Genomic DNA, 21,839 nt, shown 5'->3' with positions numbered 1-21,839 from the left:
AACCGCATTCAATACGCCCGAAGGTCATTTTGAGTACTTGGTGATGCCTTTTGGGCTCTCTAATGCCCCTTCAGTTTTTCAGTCCTTTATGCATGACATTTTCCGGAACTATCTGGATAAATTTCTGATCGTTTATCTGGATGATATTCTGTTTTTTTCTGATAATTGGGACTCGCATGTGGAGCAGGTCAGGATGGTCTTTAAAATTTTGCGTGAAAATTCTTTGTTTGTCAAGGGCTCAAAGTGTCTTTTTGGTGTACAGAAGGTTCCCTTTTTGGGGTTCATTTTTTCCCCTTCTGCTGTGGAGATGGACCCAGTCAAGGTCCGAGCTATTCTTGATTGGACTCAGCCCTCGTCAGTTAAGAGTCTTCAGAAGTTCTTGGGTTTCGCTAACTTCTACCGTCGTTTTATCGCTAACTTTTCTAGCATTGTGAAACCTTTGACGGATATGACCAAGAAGGGCTCCGATGTGGTTAATTGGGCTCCTGCTGCCGTGGAGGCTTTCCAGGAGCTTTGTGCCTGATGCTCCTGGAGTCGCTGAACCTGTTGGTATTCTTAAGGATGGTATTATCTTGTCAGCTATTTCTCCAGATCTGCGACGTGTGTTGCATAGATTTCAGGCTGATAGGCCTGATTCTTGTCCACCTGACAGACTGTTTGTGCCTGATAAGTGGACCAGCAGAGTCATTTCCGAGGTTCATTCCTCGGTGTTGGCAGGTCACCCAGGAATTTTTGGCACCAGAGATCTGGTGGCCAGATCCTTTTGGTGGCCTTCCTTGTCTAGGGATGTGCGGTCATTTGTACAGTCCTGTGGGACTTGTGCTCGAGCTAAGCCTTGCTGTTCTCGTGCCAGCGGGTTGCTCTTGCCCTTGCCTGTCCCTAAGAGACCTTGGACACATATCTCCATGGATTTCATTTCTGATCTTCCGGTGTCTCAGGGCATGTCTGTTATCTGGGTGATATGTGATCGCTTCTCCAAGATGGTCCATTTGGTTCCTTTGCCTAAACTGCCTTCCTCTTCCGATCTGGTTCCTGTGTTTTTCCAGAACGTGGTTCGTTTGCACGGCATCCCTGAGAATATTGTGTCAGACAGAGGATCCCAGTTCGTTTCCAGATTCTGGCGATCCTTTTGTAGTAGGATGGGCATTGACTTGTCGTTTTCGTCTGCTTTCCATCCTCAGACTAATGGACAGACGGAGCGAACTAATCAGACTTTGGAGGCTTATTTGAGGTGTTTTGTCTCTGCTGATCAGGACGATTGGGTGACCTTCTTGCCGTTAGCTGAGTTTGCCCTTAATAATCGGGCTAGTTCCGCCACCTTGGTTTCGCCGTTTTTCTGCAACTCTGGTTTCCACCCTCGTTTTTCTTCGGGTCATGTGGAACCTTCTGACTGCCCTGGGGTGGATTCTGTGGTGGATAGGTTGCAGCGGATCTGGAATCTTGTGGTGGACAACTTGAAATTGTCACAGGAGAGGGCTCAGCGCTTTGCCAACCGCCGCCGCGGTGTGGGTCCCCGACTTCGTGTTGGGGATTTGGTGTGGCTTTCTTCCCGCTTTGTTCCTATGAAGGTTTCCTCTCCCAAATTTAAACCTCGTTTTATTGGTCCTTACAAGATATTGGAAATTCTTAATCCTGTATCCTTTCGCCTGGATCTACCTGTGTCGTTTGCTATCCACAACGTGTTTCATAGGTCCTTGTTGCGGCGGTACGTTGTGCCTGTGGTTCCTTCTGCTGAGCCTCCTGCTCCGGTGTTGGTTGAGGGCGAGTTGGAGTACGTGGTGGAGAAGATCTTGGATTCTCGTCTCTCCAGGCGGAGGCTTCAGTACCTGGTCAAGTGGAAGGGCTATGGTCAGGAAGATAATTCCTGGGTGGTCGCCTCTGATGTTCATGCGGCCGATTTAGTTCATGCCTTTCATGCCGCTCATCCTGATCGCCCTGGTGGTCGTGGTGAGGGTTCGGTGACCCCTCACTAAGGGGGGGGGGTACTGTTGTGATTTTGCTTTTTTCTCCCTCTAGTGGTCATTAGTGTTTTGACTCTGGAGTGTCTGTCTTTTCCTATATCCTCACCTGGGCCGTTAGTTCAGGGGCGTTGCTATATAAGCTCCCTGGACCTTCAGTTCAATGCCTGGCATCGTTGAAATCAGAGCTAATCTGTTGTGCTCTTGTCCTCTGATCCTGGTTCCTGTTTTTCAAGCTAAGTCTGCTTCTTTGCTTTTTGCTTTTGTTTTGTTTGGTATTTTTGTCCAGCTTGTTCCTATCTGTATCTTGACCTTTGCTGGAAGCTCTAGGGGGCTGGTGTTCTCCCCCCGGACCGTTAGACGGTTCGGGGGTTCTTGAATCTCCAGCGTGGATTTTTATAGGGTTTTTGTTGACCAGATAAGTTATCTTGCTATATTCTGCTATTAGTAAGCTGGCCTCTCTTTGCTGAACCTGGTTCATTTCTGTGTTTGTCATTTCCTCTTACCTCACCGTTATTATTTGTGGGGGGCTTGTATCTTGCTTTGGGGTCCCTTTCTCTGGAGGCAAGAGAGGTCTTTGTTTTCTTCTCCTAGGGGTAGTTAGATTCTCCGGCTGGCGCGAGTCATCTAGCGATCACCGTAGGCATGATCCCCGGCTACTTCTAGTGTTTGCGTTAGGAGTAGCTATTTGGTCAACCCAGTTACCACAGCCCTATGAGCTGGATTTTTGTATCTTGCAGACTTACACGTTCCTCTGAGACCCTGTCCACTGGGGTCATAACATCCCCATACCCCCTTTCGCCATCTCCCCTCCCTGTTCTCCATCGCCCCTCTCTGCCCCATTGCCCTTCTCCTCCCTGTCCCCCATCGCCCCTCACACTTTTGTTCCCCATCGCCCCTCTCCTCTTTTTTCCCATCACCCCTCTGTCCTCAATCACCCCTCTCCTCCCTGTCCCCCATCACCTCTTTCCCGTCTCCCATCGCCCTTGTCCCAATCACCCCTGTCCCCCATCTCCCCTCTCCTGTCCCCTCTCCTGTCCTCCATCTCCACTCTCTCCTGTTCCCCATCTCCCCTCTCTCCTGTCCCCATCTCCCCTCTCTCCCATCTCCCCTCTCTGCTATTCTCCATCTCCCTTCTCCCCTGTCCCCCATCTCCCTTCTCTCCTGTCCCCCATCTCCCTTCTCTCCTGTCCCCCATCTCCCTTCTCTCCTGTCCCCCATCTCCCCTCTCTCCTGTCCCCATCTCCCTTCTCTCCTGTCCCCATCCCCCCTCTCTCCTGTCCATCTCCCTTCTCTCCTGTCCCCCATCTCCCTTCTCTCCTGTCCCCCATCTCCCTTCTCTCCTGTCCCCATCCCCCCTCTCTCCTGTCCCCCATCCCCCCTCTCTCCTGTCCCCCATCTCCCTTCTCTCCCCTGTCCCCCATCTCCCCTCTCTCCTGTCCCCCATCCCCCCTCTCTCCTGTCCCCCATCCCCCTCTCTCCCATCTCCCCTCTCTCCTATTCTCCATCTCCTTTCTCTCCTGTCCCCCCATCTCCCTTCTCTCCTGTCCCCATCTCCCCTCTCTCCTGTCCCCATCTCCTTTCTCTCCTGTCCCCATCTCCCTTCTCTCCTGTCCCCATCTCCCCTCTCTCCTGTCCCCATCTCCTTTCTCTCCTGTCCCCATCTCCCCTCTCTCCTGTCCCCCCATCTCCCTTCTCTCCTGTCCCCATCTCCCTTCTCTCCTGTCCCCATCTCCCTTCTCTCCTGTCCCCCCATCTCCCTTCTCTCCTGTCCCCCCATCTCCCTTCTCTCCTGTCCCCATCTCCCTTCTCTCCTGTCCCCATCTCCCTTCTCTCCTGTCCCCATCTCCCTTCTCTCCTGTCCCCCCATCTCCCTTCTTTCCTGTCCCCCCATCTCCCTTCTCTCCTGTCCCCATCTCCCTTCTTTCCTGTCCCCCCATCTCCCTTCTCTCCTGTCCCCATCTCCCTTCTTTCCTGTCCCCCATCTCCCTTCTCTCCTGTCCCCATCTCCCTTCTCTCCTGTCCCCATCTCCCTTCTCTCCTGTCCCCATCTCCCTTCTCTCCTGTCCCCATCTCCCTTCTCTCCTGTCCCCCCATCTCCCTTCTCTCCTGTCCCCCCATCTCCCTTCTCTCCTGTCCCACCATCTCCCTTCTCTCCTGTCCCCATCTCCCTTCTTTCCTGTCCCCCATCTCCCTTCTTTCCTGTCCCCCATCTCCCCTTTCCTGTCCCCCATCTCCCTTCTCTCCTGTCCCCCATCTCCCTTCTCTCCTGTCCCCCATCTCCCTTCTCTCCTGTCCCCATCTCCCTTCTTTCCTGTCCCCCATCTCCCCTTTCCTGTCCCCACTCCCCCCATCTCCCTTCTCTCCTGTCCCCATCTCCCTTCTCTCCTGTCCCCCCATCTCCCCTCTCTCCTGTCCCCCATCTCCCTTCTCTCCTGTCCCCATCTCCCCTCTCTCCTGTCCCCATCTCCCCTCTCTCCTGTCCCCATCTCCCCTCTCTCCTGTCCCCCATGTCTCCTGACCCCATCTCCCCTTTCCTGTCCCCACTCCCCCCTGTCCCCCATCTCTCCTATCCCCCATCGTCCTCATCTCCCCTCTCCCCTATCTCCCCTGTCCCCCATCTCCCCTGTCCCCCATCTCCCCTGTCCCCCATCTCCCCTGTCCCCCTCGCCTCCATCCCGCAGTGCAGCAGTCACCCCCGCCTGTCTGCATCACACGAGCTCCATATTGTTCATTTCTATACAGACACATGTATCATCCGCTGTACAGTAATAACAGGCGCTGGAATGGTAGACTCCACACCCCCCGCAGCTGGCGTGAATGGTCTCTCCCGAGCAGAAAGCCGAGCACAAGGGCAATCACTGGCATTACTGACTCTGATGGCACCGTGACTGGTCGCCGCAGCGCCCGGCCGTGCACGCAGGAGGCGGCTGGAGAGATGGGGACGCTGCAGCACTGAGTCATGAGGAGGAGGCACCGGCGGCCACATCCAGCGCCGAGCACCGCATCAGCTGCAGCTCCGCCAGGTAACAGCCGGGGGAGGCGCAGAGCACCGGCCAGGAATGGGGGCTCCCGGCGGCCAGGAATGGGGGCTCCCGGCGGCCAGGAATGGGGGCTCCCGGCGGCCCCCACACCGACAGTGGGCTTTGTTCATATGTCAGTGTGTGCAGTGTGCATGTGTATGTGCAGCACATAGGACCGGCACCGGAGACTGCACCGGAGACTGCACATGTATGTATGGAGCAAGCCCCGCTGTGTGCCGCATGTGTCTGCTGTGTACTGTGTGCACGGGGGAGCGCGGCACCGGACACTGCACAGAAAAGCACAGCAGTACACCTAGAGATACAGATACATACATACATATATATATATATATATATATATATATATATATATATATATATATATATATATATATATATATATATATATATATATATATATATACTTACCCATATACACACATGTATATACCCTGGGGAGCGCGGCACCGGACACTGCACAGGAATACACAGAGCAGTACACCTAGAGATACAGATACATACATACATACATACATATATATATATATACTTACCCATATACACACATGTACATACCCTGGGGAGAGCGGCACCGGGCACATCACAGAAATACACAGAGCAATATACCTAGAGATACAGATACACACATAATATATACATACCCACATACACACATGTATATACCCTGGGGAGAGCGGCACACACACGTACATACATATACATAGACAAACTCATTCCTAGATCTATATATACAGTAAATACAAACACTGTGTGTGTATATATATGTATGTGTGTATACCCTTAGTGATTCCGATGTGCACACACATACACAGCTTTATATATATGTATACACTTATTCCGATATGCACACACATATACAGCTATATATATATATATATATATATATATATATATATATATATATATATATATATATATATATATATATATATATACACACATTCTTAGGCTACGTTCACATTTGCGTTGTGCGGCGCAGCGTCGGCAACGCACAACGCATGCAAAACGCATGCACAACGCAGCGTTTTGTGACGCATGCGTTCATTTTTTGCATGATTTTTGGCGCTGAAAAAACTGCATCATGCAGCGTCCTCTGCGCCCTGACAGTTGCGCCAAAATGACGCATGCGTCACAAAACGCAAGACAACGCATGTCCATGCGCCCCCCATGTTAAATATAGGGGCGCATGACGCATGCGGCACCGTGGCTGCGCCCGACGCTGCGCCGCACAACGCTAATGTGAACGTAGCCTTATATGCACACACATGCACAGCTTATATATATATATATATATATATATATATATATATATATATATATATATATATATATATATATATATATATATATATATATATATATATATATATATATATATATATATACACGCATTCTTATATGCACACATACAGCTTTGTATATATACATATATATACACACACACACATTCTTATATGCACACACATATACAGCTTTATATATATATATATATATATATACACACACACTCATTCTGATGTGCACACACATATACAGTGATGCTGTACGCACAGATGTCGGTATGTAATGGCTGTATATGAGCTCGGTGCGCCCCTTATGGATGGATGTGTAGGTGTTCCGTGCTCTGTAGCGGTCTAGTCCTATACGCAGTGCACTGGTCTTTGCCGTTCCTATGTCTCTTCCTCTGTATCATGTCTGTGGATTCCGTATTGTTTCCCCTGACATCCCGCACGGCGTCCGTCCTCGCGCACACACACATGCCGCCCCCCCTTTATACCATGCAGTACTATTACTTGGAGTGAGCCATTTTCCACCAATAGCAGAGGATGGAGACAGAGTTAACCCTTTCCGTCTCCACCAGCCGTAGTAAGCCATCCATCCATCGTCATCGCGGTTACTGATTTGTGCTGCAGGTGGAGCAGGATTTGTGCAGCTCGGAGGAGTAACGCCGCGGTGTTCACGGCTGGGACTCGTTCTGCCGCCTGCCTTCATTTCATTACATTTTCTCCGGGGCTTAAGATCCTCGGCTCCATTGGATTTTAATATTTCCTGGTTTATTGATTGCGGGATTGATTTCCAAAATTCCGTAGTTAGCGGACGATAACGGTAGAGGTCGTATAAATTACGGGAATGGCTAAATCATTTTTTTTTCAATCTGAGACTACCGAGGACGGCACGCTGGACAGCGCCATGGTATATGTGACGTGTTCCAGTGCGTCACGTCATAGGCAGCATCTATACAGGACTCTGGGGCTTTATTGTTAGGGCCATATTTTGCCTTTAAGGCACAAGCAGTCGCTCAGAGCGACTTCATTAAAACCTTTAGGCTATGTTCACACGGTGCGGTTTTTGCTGCGGATCCGCAGCGGATTTGCACTGCGGATCCGCAGCAGTTTTCCATGTAGGTTACAGTACAATGTAACCCAATGGAAAACAGGACCGCTGTGCCGACGATCCTTTTTTCCACAGGCAAATCCGCAGCGGTTTTGCCTGCAGAAAAAAAGAAGTACCATGTCAATTCTTTCTGCAGATTCCGCTGCGGGTTTCCAGCAGCACCAATAGGAAACTGCATTTGGAAACCCGCAGTGGAATCCGCAGAAGAAAAAGGATGAAAAACCGCAGCTAAAATCAGCGCTGAATTTAGCTGCGGTTTTTCAAAACAGGACCTGAAAAAAAAAGGATGAAAAAAAGGAACGTGTGAACGTAGTCTTACTGTTCAAAGAGACAGTAACTCATAGTGAAGCGTGCAGGCCCATTATAGCCGCCGTCGAGGATCTGCTCCATAGTGTTTAAAGCGGTATCTCACCCACAAAAATGTGAAATAAACCCCAAATAGGGACTAGAAGTTGCCATGAACCACATAGCAGAGGCTAAACTGCAATATCATTGGGATATTTTTCATATTTTTTTTACTGGAAGTATGTGCCTTCAACACCCAAATGGTTGTAAAAAAAAAAAAGTGCACAAGGAGGGGGCCAATATCAAGTCGTCTCCAAAAGCAGAAGAACCCCCAAATAATCATCCCCATCCCCAACCTTCTGAGCCAGGTGGATTTGCAAGGATGAGGGACTGATGGCCTTACTTCAACAAAGCTTAGGGTTACCCCATCTTTCTCCAGGTTGCCACTGTAATGTCCACCAGCAGCCAAATACAAGGTTTGGAGCTCCCAGAAGAGGTTATGAAGGGGTAAGGTTTCTGATGGCCTCTAGCCTCAAAGCTAGAAGGTCCCTGGAAGGGTTAGAGATGGATAACCTTGCTTTGGAGAATCTTAGAGGAGGCCTATCTTGCCTCTGCTTTCTGCCTTTACTGTCACCCAGCATCTCCCAAGGTGAGATTTGGCTCTCCCGAAAGGCAATGGTGGTGACCATCAAGGTAAGATGGCCATGCAAGGTCCAGGCATATAGATGGCCTCTCTTTACCTATATTTGAGAGCCTATTTCTCGCCAGCCATCCACCTTGTCTGCCACTCTAGTGCTGACCAAACGCCAGCGTTGAGGATTGGTTCCTCCAGAAGTCTGATAAGAAACCAAATATCTCCAGGTCTTAAAGCTGGAAGCCCCTGAAAGGCTCAGGGTGTGGATGGCTTCCCTTCTTCTCACCCTCCTATCTACATAGAGTCTCGGGAGTAGCAGATGCCATCTCCTGAGTTCAGGGGCTGGCATCTACCAGCATTGTAGGCAGCTCTATTTTTTCTCGTCAAACTGGCAAATAACATTGGGAAATCCAGCAGACCCCATTATAGGATAGTGGGGGGCCCTGGTGCCCATCGTCCAGAGGCTCCATGACAGCATTGCTAGTACAAGAGGGCACAAAGTAGATGTGAATGCAAACTGTAGAAGTGTGAGGACCTCTATGTACCCCATAAGGGGCCTTTGGGGTGGAGATACCCAACACACAGTATGACCATAGAAATCTATGGTGAGCAGTGATGTACGTCACCCATAACACTGCCTGTATGGGGGAGACTGATGTACTGTGTATTCAGCCCCCCACAGTCTTGGCATCATGTCTGGAGACTAATACTAAAGCCCTTTACCAGCCACATGTATGTGTATATAGCATTATATTATATATGCTCGCCTCCCCTGTTTTCTGCTTCACATCAATAAAACTTGCAAAGAAAGTGGATGGAATCATTAAGCCACACAAGGGTCATGACAGAAACTCAATAGGTCAGTCACTGCAGCAGCGCAAAGGACATGCACGTCTAAAGTGTTCACATGTAGCAGGGCCGAGCTTGTTACTGCAACAGAGCTGAGTGTGTGCAATGCAGCAGAGCAGAGTATCATGCATGTAGCAGAGCTGAGGTTGGAAGATGCAGAAGAGCAGAGTATCATGGATGTAGCAGAGCTGAGGTTGGAAGATACAGAAGAGCAGAGTATCATGGATGTAGCAGAGCTGAGGTTGGAAGATGCAGCAGAGTAGAGTATCATGGATGTAGCAAAGCTGAGGTTGGATGATGCAGCAGAGCAGAGTATTATGGATGTAGCAGAGCTGAGGTTGGAAGATGCAGCAAAGCAAAGTATCATGGATGTAGTAGAGCTGAGGTTGGAGGATGCAGCAGAGTATCGTGGAAGCAGCAGAGTTGAGGTTGAAGGATGCAGCAGAGCATTGTTTTGAAATCCTGCAGAATTGAATTTTGAACATTTGTCAGAGCGGAGTGTGGGACATGCGTCGGAGCGGTGTGTGGGACATGCGTCGGAGCGGTGTGTGGGACATGCGTCGGAGCGGAGTGTGGGACATGCGTCGGAGCGGAGTGTGGGACATGCGTCGGAGCGGAGTGTGGGACATGCGTCGGAGCGGAGTGTGGGACATGCGTCGGAGCGGAGTGTGGGACATGCGTCGGAGCGGAGTGTGGGACATGCGTCGGAGCGGAGTGTGGGACATGCGTCGGAGCGGAGTGTGGGACATGCGTCGGAGCGGAGTGTGGGACATGCGTCGGAGCGGAGTGTGGGACATGCGTCGGAGCGGAGTATGGGACGTCTCCGTGCAATCCTGCTCTGTTGCTCCGGGACCGCTCCTGTGTTGTGCTTCCTGGTCTGGTCACGTGGGCACAAGAACCAGTCACGTGATGCCACTTCACAGGATGTGGCGTCGCTTCATGTCCTGTTGCCTGGAGATGAGCTCTATGGCCCCAAGCTGCTCCAGCCACAATCCCTCAAGGGGAATGTAAACATTTTTTGGAAAAAATATGTATGTGGTCAATTTAAGGAGCGCTATGGCTATAGAGCACACTGCAATGGATTAGTGGTAAACAAACCTTTTATTAAACCACTACGCGCTTTTGGCAATGGACTGCTACATTCCTCAGGTGGATTTTTTCCAAGGAGCGGAGTGTGGGGCGTGCGTCGGAGCGGAGTGTGGGGCGTGCGTCGGAGCGGAGTGTGGGGCGTGCGTCGGAGCGGAGTGTGGGGCGTGCGTCGGAGCGGAGTGTGGGGCGTGCGTCGGAGCGGAGTGTGGGGCATGCGTCGGAGCGGAGTGTGAGAGTTGCAGCAGAACTGAGGGGCATATAGCAGAGCTTAGTTTCCGAGATGCAGCAGAGCTGAGTCTGAGAGAGGCAGAGAGTTGGGTTTTGGAGAGAGAGCTGAACGGAGTTGGGAAGAAAAAAAAAAAGTGTAGTTAGAGGGACGTAGCAGAGCTGAGTCTGAGAGAGGTAGAGTTGGGTTAGATGAATGTAGCAGAGCTGACTTCGGAGGATGCGCTGCAGTTGTGTGCAGGATGTTCTGATTATGTGAGTGATATAAGTCCATAGGTGCTCAGCGCTTGGGTACTTTGACCTCTGTTTTATATTTATGGTCGAGCTATGGTGATCTGTGATGTCGGGGCAGCTATGCCCTTCAGCCTCCTTTAACAAGGCAATATGTGATTTATCAAGTTTGTTTCTATTTCCATTCACGTAAAAACCACAAATATGCTGTAATTAGCTAAATAGTCAGAAGAACGCTATATTTACCTCGATAAACATCTCTCATATAATTTCTTGTCTCTGTCACAGCTCGTCTTGGAGATTTACAAGAAACCTGCTTGGAGGCGAGGCATGTCATAGCAGCGATATTCCCATACTAACCCTATAAATCTATATGCCAGGAGATCTCCAATCATCTTAGTCATCATGCACATTGTGCTGCTCTGCTGAAATGAACATGATGAAGACAGAAGCCTCGGGAGAGCGCTCGAACCTGAGGAGCGCCTCGCCCCACCGGAATGCATACAGAACGGAGTTTCAGGCTCTCAAAAGCACCTTCGACAAAACAAAACCCATTGGGGAAGAGAAACAAAAAAGTGAGGATGAGGTACCCCAAACGCAACAGACGAGGGGACGGAGGTATGGATCAAATGTCAACAGAATCAAAAACCTGTTCATGCAGATGGGCATGGACCCCACTGAAAATAATGGTGTTCCACCGAGGAAGTCCAAAGGAACACCATCCTCTCCTCCAAGGAGATCAAAGCCCAGAGAGTTTGTGGAAAAGAAGGAAGTACCAGACGTAAAACTCAAGACTACGGTTTCAGAAAGGGTCAGCCGCTTCGACACTTTGGATGGACCTTGTTATTCCAAGTTTACGGAAACCAGAAAGTTGTTTGAACACAGTACGCAAGACTCGGGGATGAGTAGTCGCTACAATTCCCGGAAGGAAAGACGAGGATCTGGTGAACTTCTAGATGAAGGACGCGGAAGTAAGTCAAATAGGGGGAGCAGTGACTCTTTAGACAGCTTGAGTTCGCGGACGGAGGCTTTGTCTCCAACGGTGAGCCAACTTAGCGCCGTGTTTGAGAACAGCGATTCTCCGAGCCCAAATACCCTGGAGAAAAATGAAAATAACGAAGAGTATTCGGTAACGGGACATTATCCGCTCAACATTGTCCCTTCTTCTGTGGAAGGTTACGGGCAAAATGAAGACACAAATTCTTGGTCTCCACCAGGGGAGACCGACACGGATGTATCGATGGAGAACACGCATCAAAGAAACAAGGTGGGATTACAAGAAGGTGGTCACAACTCCACCAAAGAGGTGAAAAGAGAAAAGAGTGTAGGCTGTTGTACCTCCAATGACAACATACCGGCCAAGAATAATCTCATGGATGGTGCTGACAATGGAAGGCACATAGTGAAAAAACATGAGCATATAATACAACACAATAACCTGTCTGAAGATTCAGTGAATGCTTTTGATAGGACTAAATCTGGAGAATCTCTGACCCCCGTGGAAAACAATGACAACTTTTCGGCCAGTCGTAATCACGGAGCGCCCACTTCTAATAACGTTGGGACAAGTATGACCGGTGATTTGAATTGTCTATCGACCATTCAGTCCTACGAACACTCCGATTATAATGTTTACAGAGTCCGCTCACGGTTTAACACAGACTGGGAAGAGACTGAACCTGGCGATGACGATGATAGTGATGAAAATAAGTCTTACGAGCCTGACATGGAATATTATGAGGTACCGGGATTGGCAGAAGAAGAGGAAGTTCCGGCCCAGAGGAAAATTAAATTTAGTAAAGCTCCTATCAAAGTAAGACACAGTTGTTTTTTTACTTTTCTGATCATTTTTGACACTTTCGTTGACTTTGCATGAAAGGCTATGCTGACGCTTCCATTTATAACAGGTGCCGTAGAGCGCTGCCCAATCCTTTGTACCGGTGCCAGACGGACTGCAGTGACTTATAAAAGGGTCGAGCCTGATCCATGTGGTTTGTGTCATAAATAGTGTAGCATACAGTGTTATTCTTTAGACCTAGTTTACGGAGTCTGCCGATTGAGGCTCTGAACGGCAATGTGAACAGACCCCCAAATCCTAATGTGTTTAAAGGGGTTGAAGGTAATTAGTAAAGTGGTTCCCTTTTCCCAGTAATAGGGGCCTCTGTTTTTGAAGACCTTTTTCCTAATCTTGATTAACCTCTTTAAGTGTAAGGGAATTATGTGAAGTTCTTGATAATTGTTGTTATGGATGTTTTTCCCATATAGAATTAGGAGGTGTTACACAAGTTAAAGGGAACCTGTCAGCAGAATTGTGCACAGTAACTACAGACAGTGTCAGGTCGGCGCCGTTATACTGATTACAATGATACCTGGTGATGAAATCCATCTTGTGGTTGTTGTGTAATCTTTATTTTCAGTTTTAGGGTTATTACGAACATGAAAAGTTTGCACCTCCATGATGACTTATGGATTGGTGGGGTCCGACCTCTTGACATCCCCATATGTCTGACTGGTGACTTGAATTATCTATCGACCGTTCAGTCCTACGAACACTCTGATAATGATAATGTTTACATTAAAAGTTTTCCCCTACCAGATTGTTAAGGGATAACTTGTTTTTTGGTGTGGTACAACCGCTGGGACCATTCACAGGTCCCAAGAACGGGGCCACCATTGAAATGTGGTCACTTCCTTTCATTCTCTTTTGGACTTCTGTAGTTATTGCTCCATTCTAATAGGGAACTTTAGAGTCCCGTTCTTGGGATTGGTGGGGGTCTCAGCAGACCACTTCTAGATACCTTTTTGGGAACCTTTGTGATGCATGTCTCCAATCCCATATCATTAGGTTGGAATTCTGGAAACATCTTGAAGACAAAATCCTGTAGGTGCTTAAAATCTCCCTTGTTCTGGCTGCTATTTTTGAAAATAATGGCAAGTAAATCAGATCGAACTAACCTCTAAATCCGCCCAGACATCAGGGGTGCTGCTACAGGAGGTGCGAGTTTTGAAGTTTAACCCTGGCCTTGGTGCTTCCGGGTGCCCAGAAATGGCCCTTGGAAGGTAGTTACGATTCTGCCACACAAGGATCGATTGTTTTACTTGTGCTAGTTTGGAGATCAGACATCTGACCATTTGTGGGGGGCGATCAGAAGCTCTTGAGATCACCACACAAAAGAGATCATTGATTGAGCTCTTCCTTTTAGAGAGTGTCCAGATGTCTCACCAGTGTCACCACCAATTCAGTGTCAGTGAGACATCTGGACGTCTATGACCATCTGCCAAGTACAGGGTGATTCACTCACTACTTTACTCGGAAAAATTGCTGTAACTTCAAAAAGAGATGGTGGACCATACTGAAATGTGGACTGTACATACAGGTGCTTATCACAAAATTAGAATATCATCAAAAAGTTAATTTATTTCAATTCTTCAATACAAAAGTGAAACTCCTATATTATATAGAGTCATTACAAACAGAGTGATCTATTTCAAGTGTTTGTTTCTGTTTAATGTTGATGATTATGGCTTACAGCCAATGAAAACCCAAAAGTCAATAAATATCTCCGTAAATTAGAATACTTTATAACACCAGCTTAAAAAATGATTTTAACATCATAAATGTTGGCCTACTGAAATGTATGTTCAGTAAATGCACTCAATACTTGGTCGGGGCTCCTTATGCATCAATTACTGCATCAATGTGGTATGGCATGGAGGCAATCAGCCTGTGGCACTGCTGAGGTGCTATGGAAGCCCAGGTTGCTTTGATTTCTTCCTTCAGCTTGTCTGCACTGTTGGGTCTGGTGTCTCTCATCTTCCTCTTGACAATACCCTATAGATTCTCTCACCCATCCTCAGTAGACTGAGCCCTCGCAGGCAGGTCCTCTCTCCTCCTGTACTTGTGTGTGCCTTGTTTTACTCAAGTTTATTGTACTTGTGTATATTTGCCCCTTTCACATGTAAAGTTCCATGGAATAAATGGCGCTATATAAATGTGTAATAACAATAATAATAATCGTCAAAAAGTTAATTTATTTCAGTTCTTCAATACAAAAAGTGAAACTCATATTATATAGCCATTACAAACAGAGTGATCTATTTCAAGTATTTATTTCTGTTAATGTCGATGATTATGGCTTAGATTATATTCTAATTTTGTGAGAAGCACCTGGGTCATTCCATGTCAAGTGAACCAATGATTTTTACCACTATATTTTTAATTCTTTTGAGATTTTGTTATTTGGTAATAATGTGTCAGAGAATGCAAAATGTGAAGAAAAAAAAAAATCTAGATTTTTTTTTTTTATTTTTTATTGATTTTCAAAGTTCGGAAAAAGTGCGAATTTCGGTGTTGCCTGCCTTTACATTTCTCCCCATAACTCAGGCTAGAAAAGAGATAGAGAAACAAAATAAACACCATTCTACTCAGAACTGTACAGGCTTCCACCAGATATGTCACAAGAGTATCTTTGATAATATTTTACCTATGTGAACGCAAGCGCAAAACTGTAAAACGCATTTCCGAAAAAAACGTTTCATTTAAAAATTTCAAAAACTGCACATGTGCCTGCTATGCTCCTATTCACATCTGTACCAAAACACAAGATGGGATCATGATGGGATCATATTTTAAAAAATAAAACTATTACAGTGTCAGTTCAAAAATCTTGATTTCAGATCTGCTCAGCTTGTGGTCTAACAGTGTGAGGTCTAGATTTACCAAATAATCATGATTGCTAGATATTACGGTATTATTTATTATGTTACAGAGTATTAGAAGCAGGAGAGGACAGAGGAGAAGCTTTGTTAGGGCTGAGAATGACCAGGGGTAGACGGTGACTGCAGAGCAGATGACAGGCCGGCAGCTCGGGCCGTATTCACACCAAATCTGAACACCCAGGCAACTCCTCAAATGGAGGGAGAAAAATATTCTTAACATCCAGTTCATGTATTGTACAAACCAGGACTACGGGGAGGAGGAGAGTTTGTTATATCATCGGTTACAGGAAGCAGAACCCATCACAGGGACTCAGCAATACCGGACTGTCATCCCATGTAGTGGAAATAAAGACCGTGACGTCCATGACGTGGCAGAAGGCGGCACAAGATCGGCAATGGATGACACAACTGGTTACGTGACCTGTGAATATGATTAGCGCTGACGGCTACTGGACTCTCCAAAGATTGTGAAAATGAAGACGTAGAAGTGACTTTTCTGCACCGTCTGGTCCAGCGCCGTCCTTTGTGTATCCAATAAAATCAGACATTGTAAAAGTGAACAAAAATCAGATCTAACTCAGGTGGAGCCGAGCACCATGACAGCCGCACATACTCTGACAGAAGGAGACGGCCATTGCTAGTGAGCGCTTATGGACAAGATGACATTTCACCCACTAGAAGGGACACATTGCTGATAACAGGCCAGTGTAAAAACCTACTACTAATTGTTGGATTAGTTCATATTTGATAGTACGAGGATTTAACTACTGGACTATTCTTCTTAAACACTTCAGAAATGACATGTTTAGTGATGTAGTAGAAAAAAAATTGTTCCATGTATAAATAGGTGGTAGAAATATTGGTTCTTTTAATCTTGTTTTTAACATATAATTAGGATCAGACTATTTAGAAAACCACACTTGAGGATGTGATCACCTTTTTTCTTTTGGCTTGTTCAATGAATTCAGGTTGAAAATGCTGAGCAAGTTGTGTTATGATGATTAAGATGCATTTATTCTGGCACTTTGTTTTTTGTGTTACTTTATTGTTACATATAAATGTTGAATGCAATAAGTTGTAATTTGAAAAGAAAAAAGGAAGAAACTCACACAAACATAAAATCAGATGATTCAAGGCTTAAAAAAAAATACAAATGTGATAGATCCCAAGTTGAATCCCTGTACAAATATAAACAAGGACACAAGTAACACACATGCATGTTTTCACAATTTTAAAACATACGTTTTTTTCAGAATTGCGCATAAAAATATTTAATTTGATTTCTCCAAAACAAAATATAAAGAAACATAGTCTTGTGACATATCAAATGAAAGCCGGTACCGTTCTGAGAAAAATGATGACTCTCCCACCTCTTTATCTTAATTCTAGCCCGAGATATGATAAAAAATGTAAAGCCATACCAGGCCAAAATCCATGCTTTTTCAAAACTTTAAAAATCTGTAAAAAATTAACTGATGAAGAAAAAAATTCTAAACTTTTAATTTGTAATTAACTAAAGTTGTACTTCATAAAAACAAAAAATAAAAAAAATCTAAAGACGTAAGGTAAAAAAAATATTCATATTTGGATCACTTGATATGGAATGACCCACCTGTATTTTGGTTCATGAGAAGTGAGATTGCAATGAATCTTAGTGACTGCACCGAGAAACATCCCTGCATTGAGTGGTCTTGTCGACTTGTTGCCCGCCGGTCGTCTCCACTGTGAGATAGACTTGCTGCACGCTTCTCTGCGTGTCGGTAGATTACCTGCGGTGCTTGTATTTCACTCCTGCCTAATTCCTTCTTCATAATGTACAGATACAGTTTGGAGGAGCGTGATTTCATTGTGAAAACTTATTGGAAAACGGTGTCCTTAAAGAGGTTCCAAAGTGAGTTTCTAAAGAAGTTTGGAGGTCAAAATCTGCCTTCCAAACCGTGTAGTGAAGCTTTCTTTGATGACAGAGTAATTTCCAAGGGACTGTGGCCACCAAAATCGTCTGATATAATGCCTCTGGGGTCATATGAAGGGTCAGGTGTGCAGTAACAAGCCACGAACATTACAAGCGCTCAGAGAGAACATACAGTGAGAAATTCAGGCTATGACCCCAGACCTCCTGCAGAATATATTCAACAATATGGAATGGTTCATGCAGGCATGCTTGGATGTGACCGGTGGACATTTTTAACAACTGTTTTAAAACATCAGTTTCTCATGAACTAAGTTATGTACAGTCCAAATTTCAGTACGATAAATCGTTTCTTCTAGAAGTTACAGCATTTTTTCCGGCTAAAGTAGCAAGTGAATGACACTGTAGAATTTTTACCAGAACGATATTTTTATTTTCTCGGTAAATGTTCTTTAATTCTTCTGACAAAGTTCAGAAATTCTGAAAAAAGATTTCTCCCAAAGTTTTCAAAAAAGGAAAGTGGAAGATCTTTGGATTACTGGTGGAAAGTCCTGGTGGTCTCTTGCCGAGGGTGTTTTGTGGTGTTTGTATGTGTGTTAGATATAGAAACTCTGAAAACATTTCTTAGTGGTTGTTTTATAGGTTTTGCTCCATGTCTTCAAGCATCACTTAAACCCGGAATGTACTATCTCAAATATGAAGACAAAACAGACTGTAGAGAGTTTACCCGGTGTATCGTGTTTCCTCGTGAGTCGTTCTGTAATGTTGCTTCTACAGTTACAGCTTTTATGTTATGTGCCACGCAAGGTGATCCCTAGCAAAGAAGAAAAAACTGATCACTTTTTAGTAGGTTTATATGGAGTTTTGCTCAGAAAAATGGCATATTAATTAAATGGTCAAAAGACCCTCTTACCAACTATAGACCTGGTGAATACCAATTTGGCATCCTTACGTCGGGTACACATCATTATACTTTTTTTTTTTTTATGCCTTCTGAGCTTTTCTTAGTTGCCTGCTGCAAAAGTTGTTTAGTGCACGGTATGAAAGGTGTAGGCATGTTGAAGATGATATGCATGCTATGCATTGTCATACATTGGGTTACGATAAGGTCATTTGTTGTGACATTTTCCCGACATGAGAGACGAAAATAAAATTTGTAATGTTATTTTGAAAAGTTCAACGATGTTAAAAAATATAAGAAATAGGGAGGTCCTCAGTCCATGATCCTCATTTTATGGTCAGGTTGGAGAGCGATTACAAAGAGCATCTCTTGCTCTGAAAGACCTCTCCTGTCCTAGATGACTTTAATAGACAATGATGTGTAGTAATTAATTTCCCCTGTGGTGGCGCTGCAGGAAATTGTATCAGGTTTCTTCACGGATCACAGCTGATCAATGGGGGTCTCAGCGAGGAGGGGAGACACTTTGTGATTAGCTTGAGGAACTCTACTAATGATACAAAGCGAAGAAGGAAATTTTACATTACAAACCTCCTCACGATACTGATTGAAAGTCAAATAAACCTGAGGTTATTGCATAGAAGGAGATACAAGTCGATGTCATTACATTGTTTTCTTCCCGTAGAATCTTTGACACAAATTCCACCATAAAATAAACTATTGTCTGTATGTTAAAGTGCAGCGCGGAGGTCACGGTTCTCTCCGGCTTCCATACACATAGCCGGGGGTGTGAGTGTATTGTCTCCAACAATTAACGTCGTTGGTAACAGATTAGTTTTCCTGTGGGGTCTATAAAGAACACAAATGATTTGTTGCCCCTTTATGACTTTTGTGCTTTAAAAAAAAAAAAAAAAAAGTTTATAGGATTTTATTTTGTAGTTCGTACTTTGGTTTGCAGCATTAATTGTAGGATAGTTGCTACCTATCTGCCTGTTGTGACCGATTGCGATCTCCACCAGTGATCTTACAGACCATTCCTGGTGATTCAGCTGACGTCGCATCGACAGAGCAGCGACTTCTCTTCCACTCTGCTCTGACTGGATGTGACTGCCGACGCATGTCATGCTGATTGCCAGCTGGCTTCCTACTGCCTAACTGCAGGGAGCCAGCGGTCAATCAGCATGACGTTGGCCGACGCGCCCCATCGACAAAAGGTAGTCCAGAACAGGAAGAGCTGCTCTATTGATGTGGAGGAGTTGAATAGCTGGCAGGACCTCTATCATGGACATCATTGGGACCAACAATGAATATAGGCACCATCATTTCTATATTCTTTGGTGTGTAGATGAGCAGATTTGGCGAGCCAGGAAACTTAGAATCTGATCCTAGAGTGCTATCTTTCTCCCGATCCTCTCCCGGACCCTTGAACATCTATGGCACCTGAGTATCTCCTGCGGAAACAAAAAAAGGAATTAATTCCACTGCCCGCTCCTACTCACACCTTACTGTAAACTGTGTTTGTAGGAATTTTACTCACGCTTGCATTGGGGTTTCCATTCATAACCTCAAAGCGTTGATACCAAGACTGTCCGATGGATCCCATTGAATTTCAGCGGGGGTTCTAAATTCAGTTTCTGATGACATCGCTCACCAGGAAGAATGCAAAAAAATCCTTTATTGCTCCGTACATGTAATAAAATACAGCAACATTTCAATCCCAAAGGTCTTTTTTCTTTTTTGAGCTTGAAAAAGACCATTGTGGTTAAACGTTGCTGTATCTTATTACATCTATGGAGTAATAATGGATTTTTTTCTTCATTCTTCCTGGTGAGCGATGTCTTCAGAAAGTGAATTTGGATCAGTACCGAGTGGATTTCTTGGACAAATGTGGACTGTGTCGCTCCTTAGGCACTGGATGGGCTGTGGATAAAACTGCTTTTTGTATATCCCAATGGGGTGCCGGCAGTATGTCCAGCATTTTAAAGAAATGGTATTCAAAGGTTATAAATACAACCTTAAAATGCCAATATACATTAGAGAAATGTTGACCAACCTTTTCAATTTTAGCGGCTCTAGCCGCCCATCAAATATGTTTTAGGATGCAGAGTTTGATGGACGTGGTAAATTTCTACATGTCCAATCCTTTTGTTCTTTTAGAAGAAAACTCACTTCCATGGGCATCTATCAGCAGCTTCCTCCCCTCTAATTGAAACGCGTGAATGGTTGGGCATCGGGCGGAATGTCGGCAGTCCAAACCTTCTGGTGGACATCTAATTGTTTAGCCTCCATATTTTTACAAAGTGAGCCACATTCATAGATCTTATGAATACAATACTACATGGTCTTTGTAGACAAATGATTTTTATACTTTTGGGTAGATCATAGTTGGCAATGTCCCGATGTGTTCAGGAGCCATGGTAACATCTAGAGAAGTAGAAGCTATCTCTCTTAACCATTAGATGTCTTGTCACCATGAATTACATGTTTGCAACCCATTCAAGGTTTTCGAGGACCACAATTGAGAAATACTGACCTATGCAAGCTTTTCTGCGTGTTTCGACTCCCATGTAAGGCCGATAACTAGGCCTTTTAGATGGAGCATCTTACAACCTGCTCATGCACACCTACTTTGCTTCCATAATATTTTGCTTAAATGTTGAGTATAACATAAGATCTGAAGAAGGCGCGACGAGAAGAAATGAAAAGAGACGTAATTAAAAAGTTAAAAGTGTGTTTCATCGAAACCTTCAAAGTACTGAGATGTCATTTCAATGACAAGGCGAAAGCTTGCACTAAGCATTACCATAACGACACAACGCCAAGCCCGGCTGTCAATCATGTCTTCACCAGGTTTATACTTATCACAGCAGGAAGGACAGCCCTGAGATAATAGTACAGTCTGTCCAGGGTGTAACCTTGTCAGTGACTTCAGGCTTGTATAAGTAGACAACCCTACTGAGCTGACGTACGGAGAGGAAAAATTATTTTAGGCCAGATATTATAATTGAGTTATTTTACCACCACTTGTTTCTGCAGGTTATGGATACATTGTGCTCCATGGGTCGTCAAGAGCAAATAAAAGACCTTCCCATAGGCAGCATGGGCTGTATTGATCCTGGTTTGCTGCCAGCATTTGCATTTCTGTTCTGTAGATAACTTCAGACTTGTAAGGGCTTGTAAAGTGAGATTTAGATGCTTGGTGCGCTTATATAATTCCCACAAATGGAAGGTGGAGCATGTATTGTATAGTATCACTTAGGATCTGTTCACACTGTCATTAGAGGCTTCATTGGCAGTCTCAGAAAGAATTATCCCACATACATTTCAGCCTAAAAACTATAAGTACAGGGAAAAGGGGTCCGGCTATGGGGTCCAATAGGGTCCCTCTCCAATTGTAGATGAGGAGTAATTAGTGAGGGAGTAATGGAATAGTTAACTTATGTTACTGGAGAAAAGGGGAAAAGACTCAAGGGACGTAGCAGAGACCATAATAACCATCAATTTTTTAAGTCCCGAACTCACTAATGTTAAAAGGGTTATTCCTTCTGACACAAGTTACTACCTATATGGGGGTAGGGGTCTAGCTATGGGGTCCAACAGGGTC

At 45.4% G+C, this 21,839-nt stretch overlaps 1 protein-coding gene across 5 annotated transcripts in view; it reads left to right on the top strand.

Annotated features, from left to right (window-relative positions):
* The first annotated feature begins 4,739 nt into the window (after window positions 1-4,739).
* The window catches only part of PPP1R9A (protein phosphatase 1 regulatory subunit 9A), a 187,915-nt gene continuing 170,815 nt past the window's right edge, over window positions 4,740-21,839 (top strand). For 3 of the 5 annotated variants that reach the window (XR_013216747.1, XM_077268154.1, XM_077268152.1), the window contains exons 1-2: window positions 4,744-4,984; window positions 10,998-12,522. Coding sequence is in view for 4 of the 5 variants with exons in the window: in XM_077268154.1 (XP_077124269.1) it covers window positions 11,140-12,522 (1,383 nt within the window). In the remaining variant the exon portion in view is untranslated. Of the gene's footprint in view, window positions 4,985-10,997; window positions 12,523-21,839 lie in introns of all 5 variants that reach the window. The other 2 variants (XM_077268155.1, XM_077268153.1) reach the window with 2 other exon arrangements.

Source organism: Ranitomeya variabilis, chromosome 6 (genome assembly GCF_051348905.1).
Source record: "Ranitomeya variabilis isolate aRanVar5 chromosome 6, aRanVar5.hap1, whole genome shotgun sequence".
NCBI classification, from domain to species: domain Eukaryota; kingdom Metazoa; phylum Chordata; class Amphibia; order Anura; family Dendrobatidae; genus Ranitomeya; species Ranitomeya variabilis.
The sequence above is the reverse complement of the archived record's forward strand: the minus strand, read 5'-3'. Positions and strand labels throughout refer to the sequence as shown.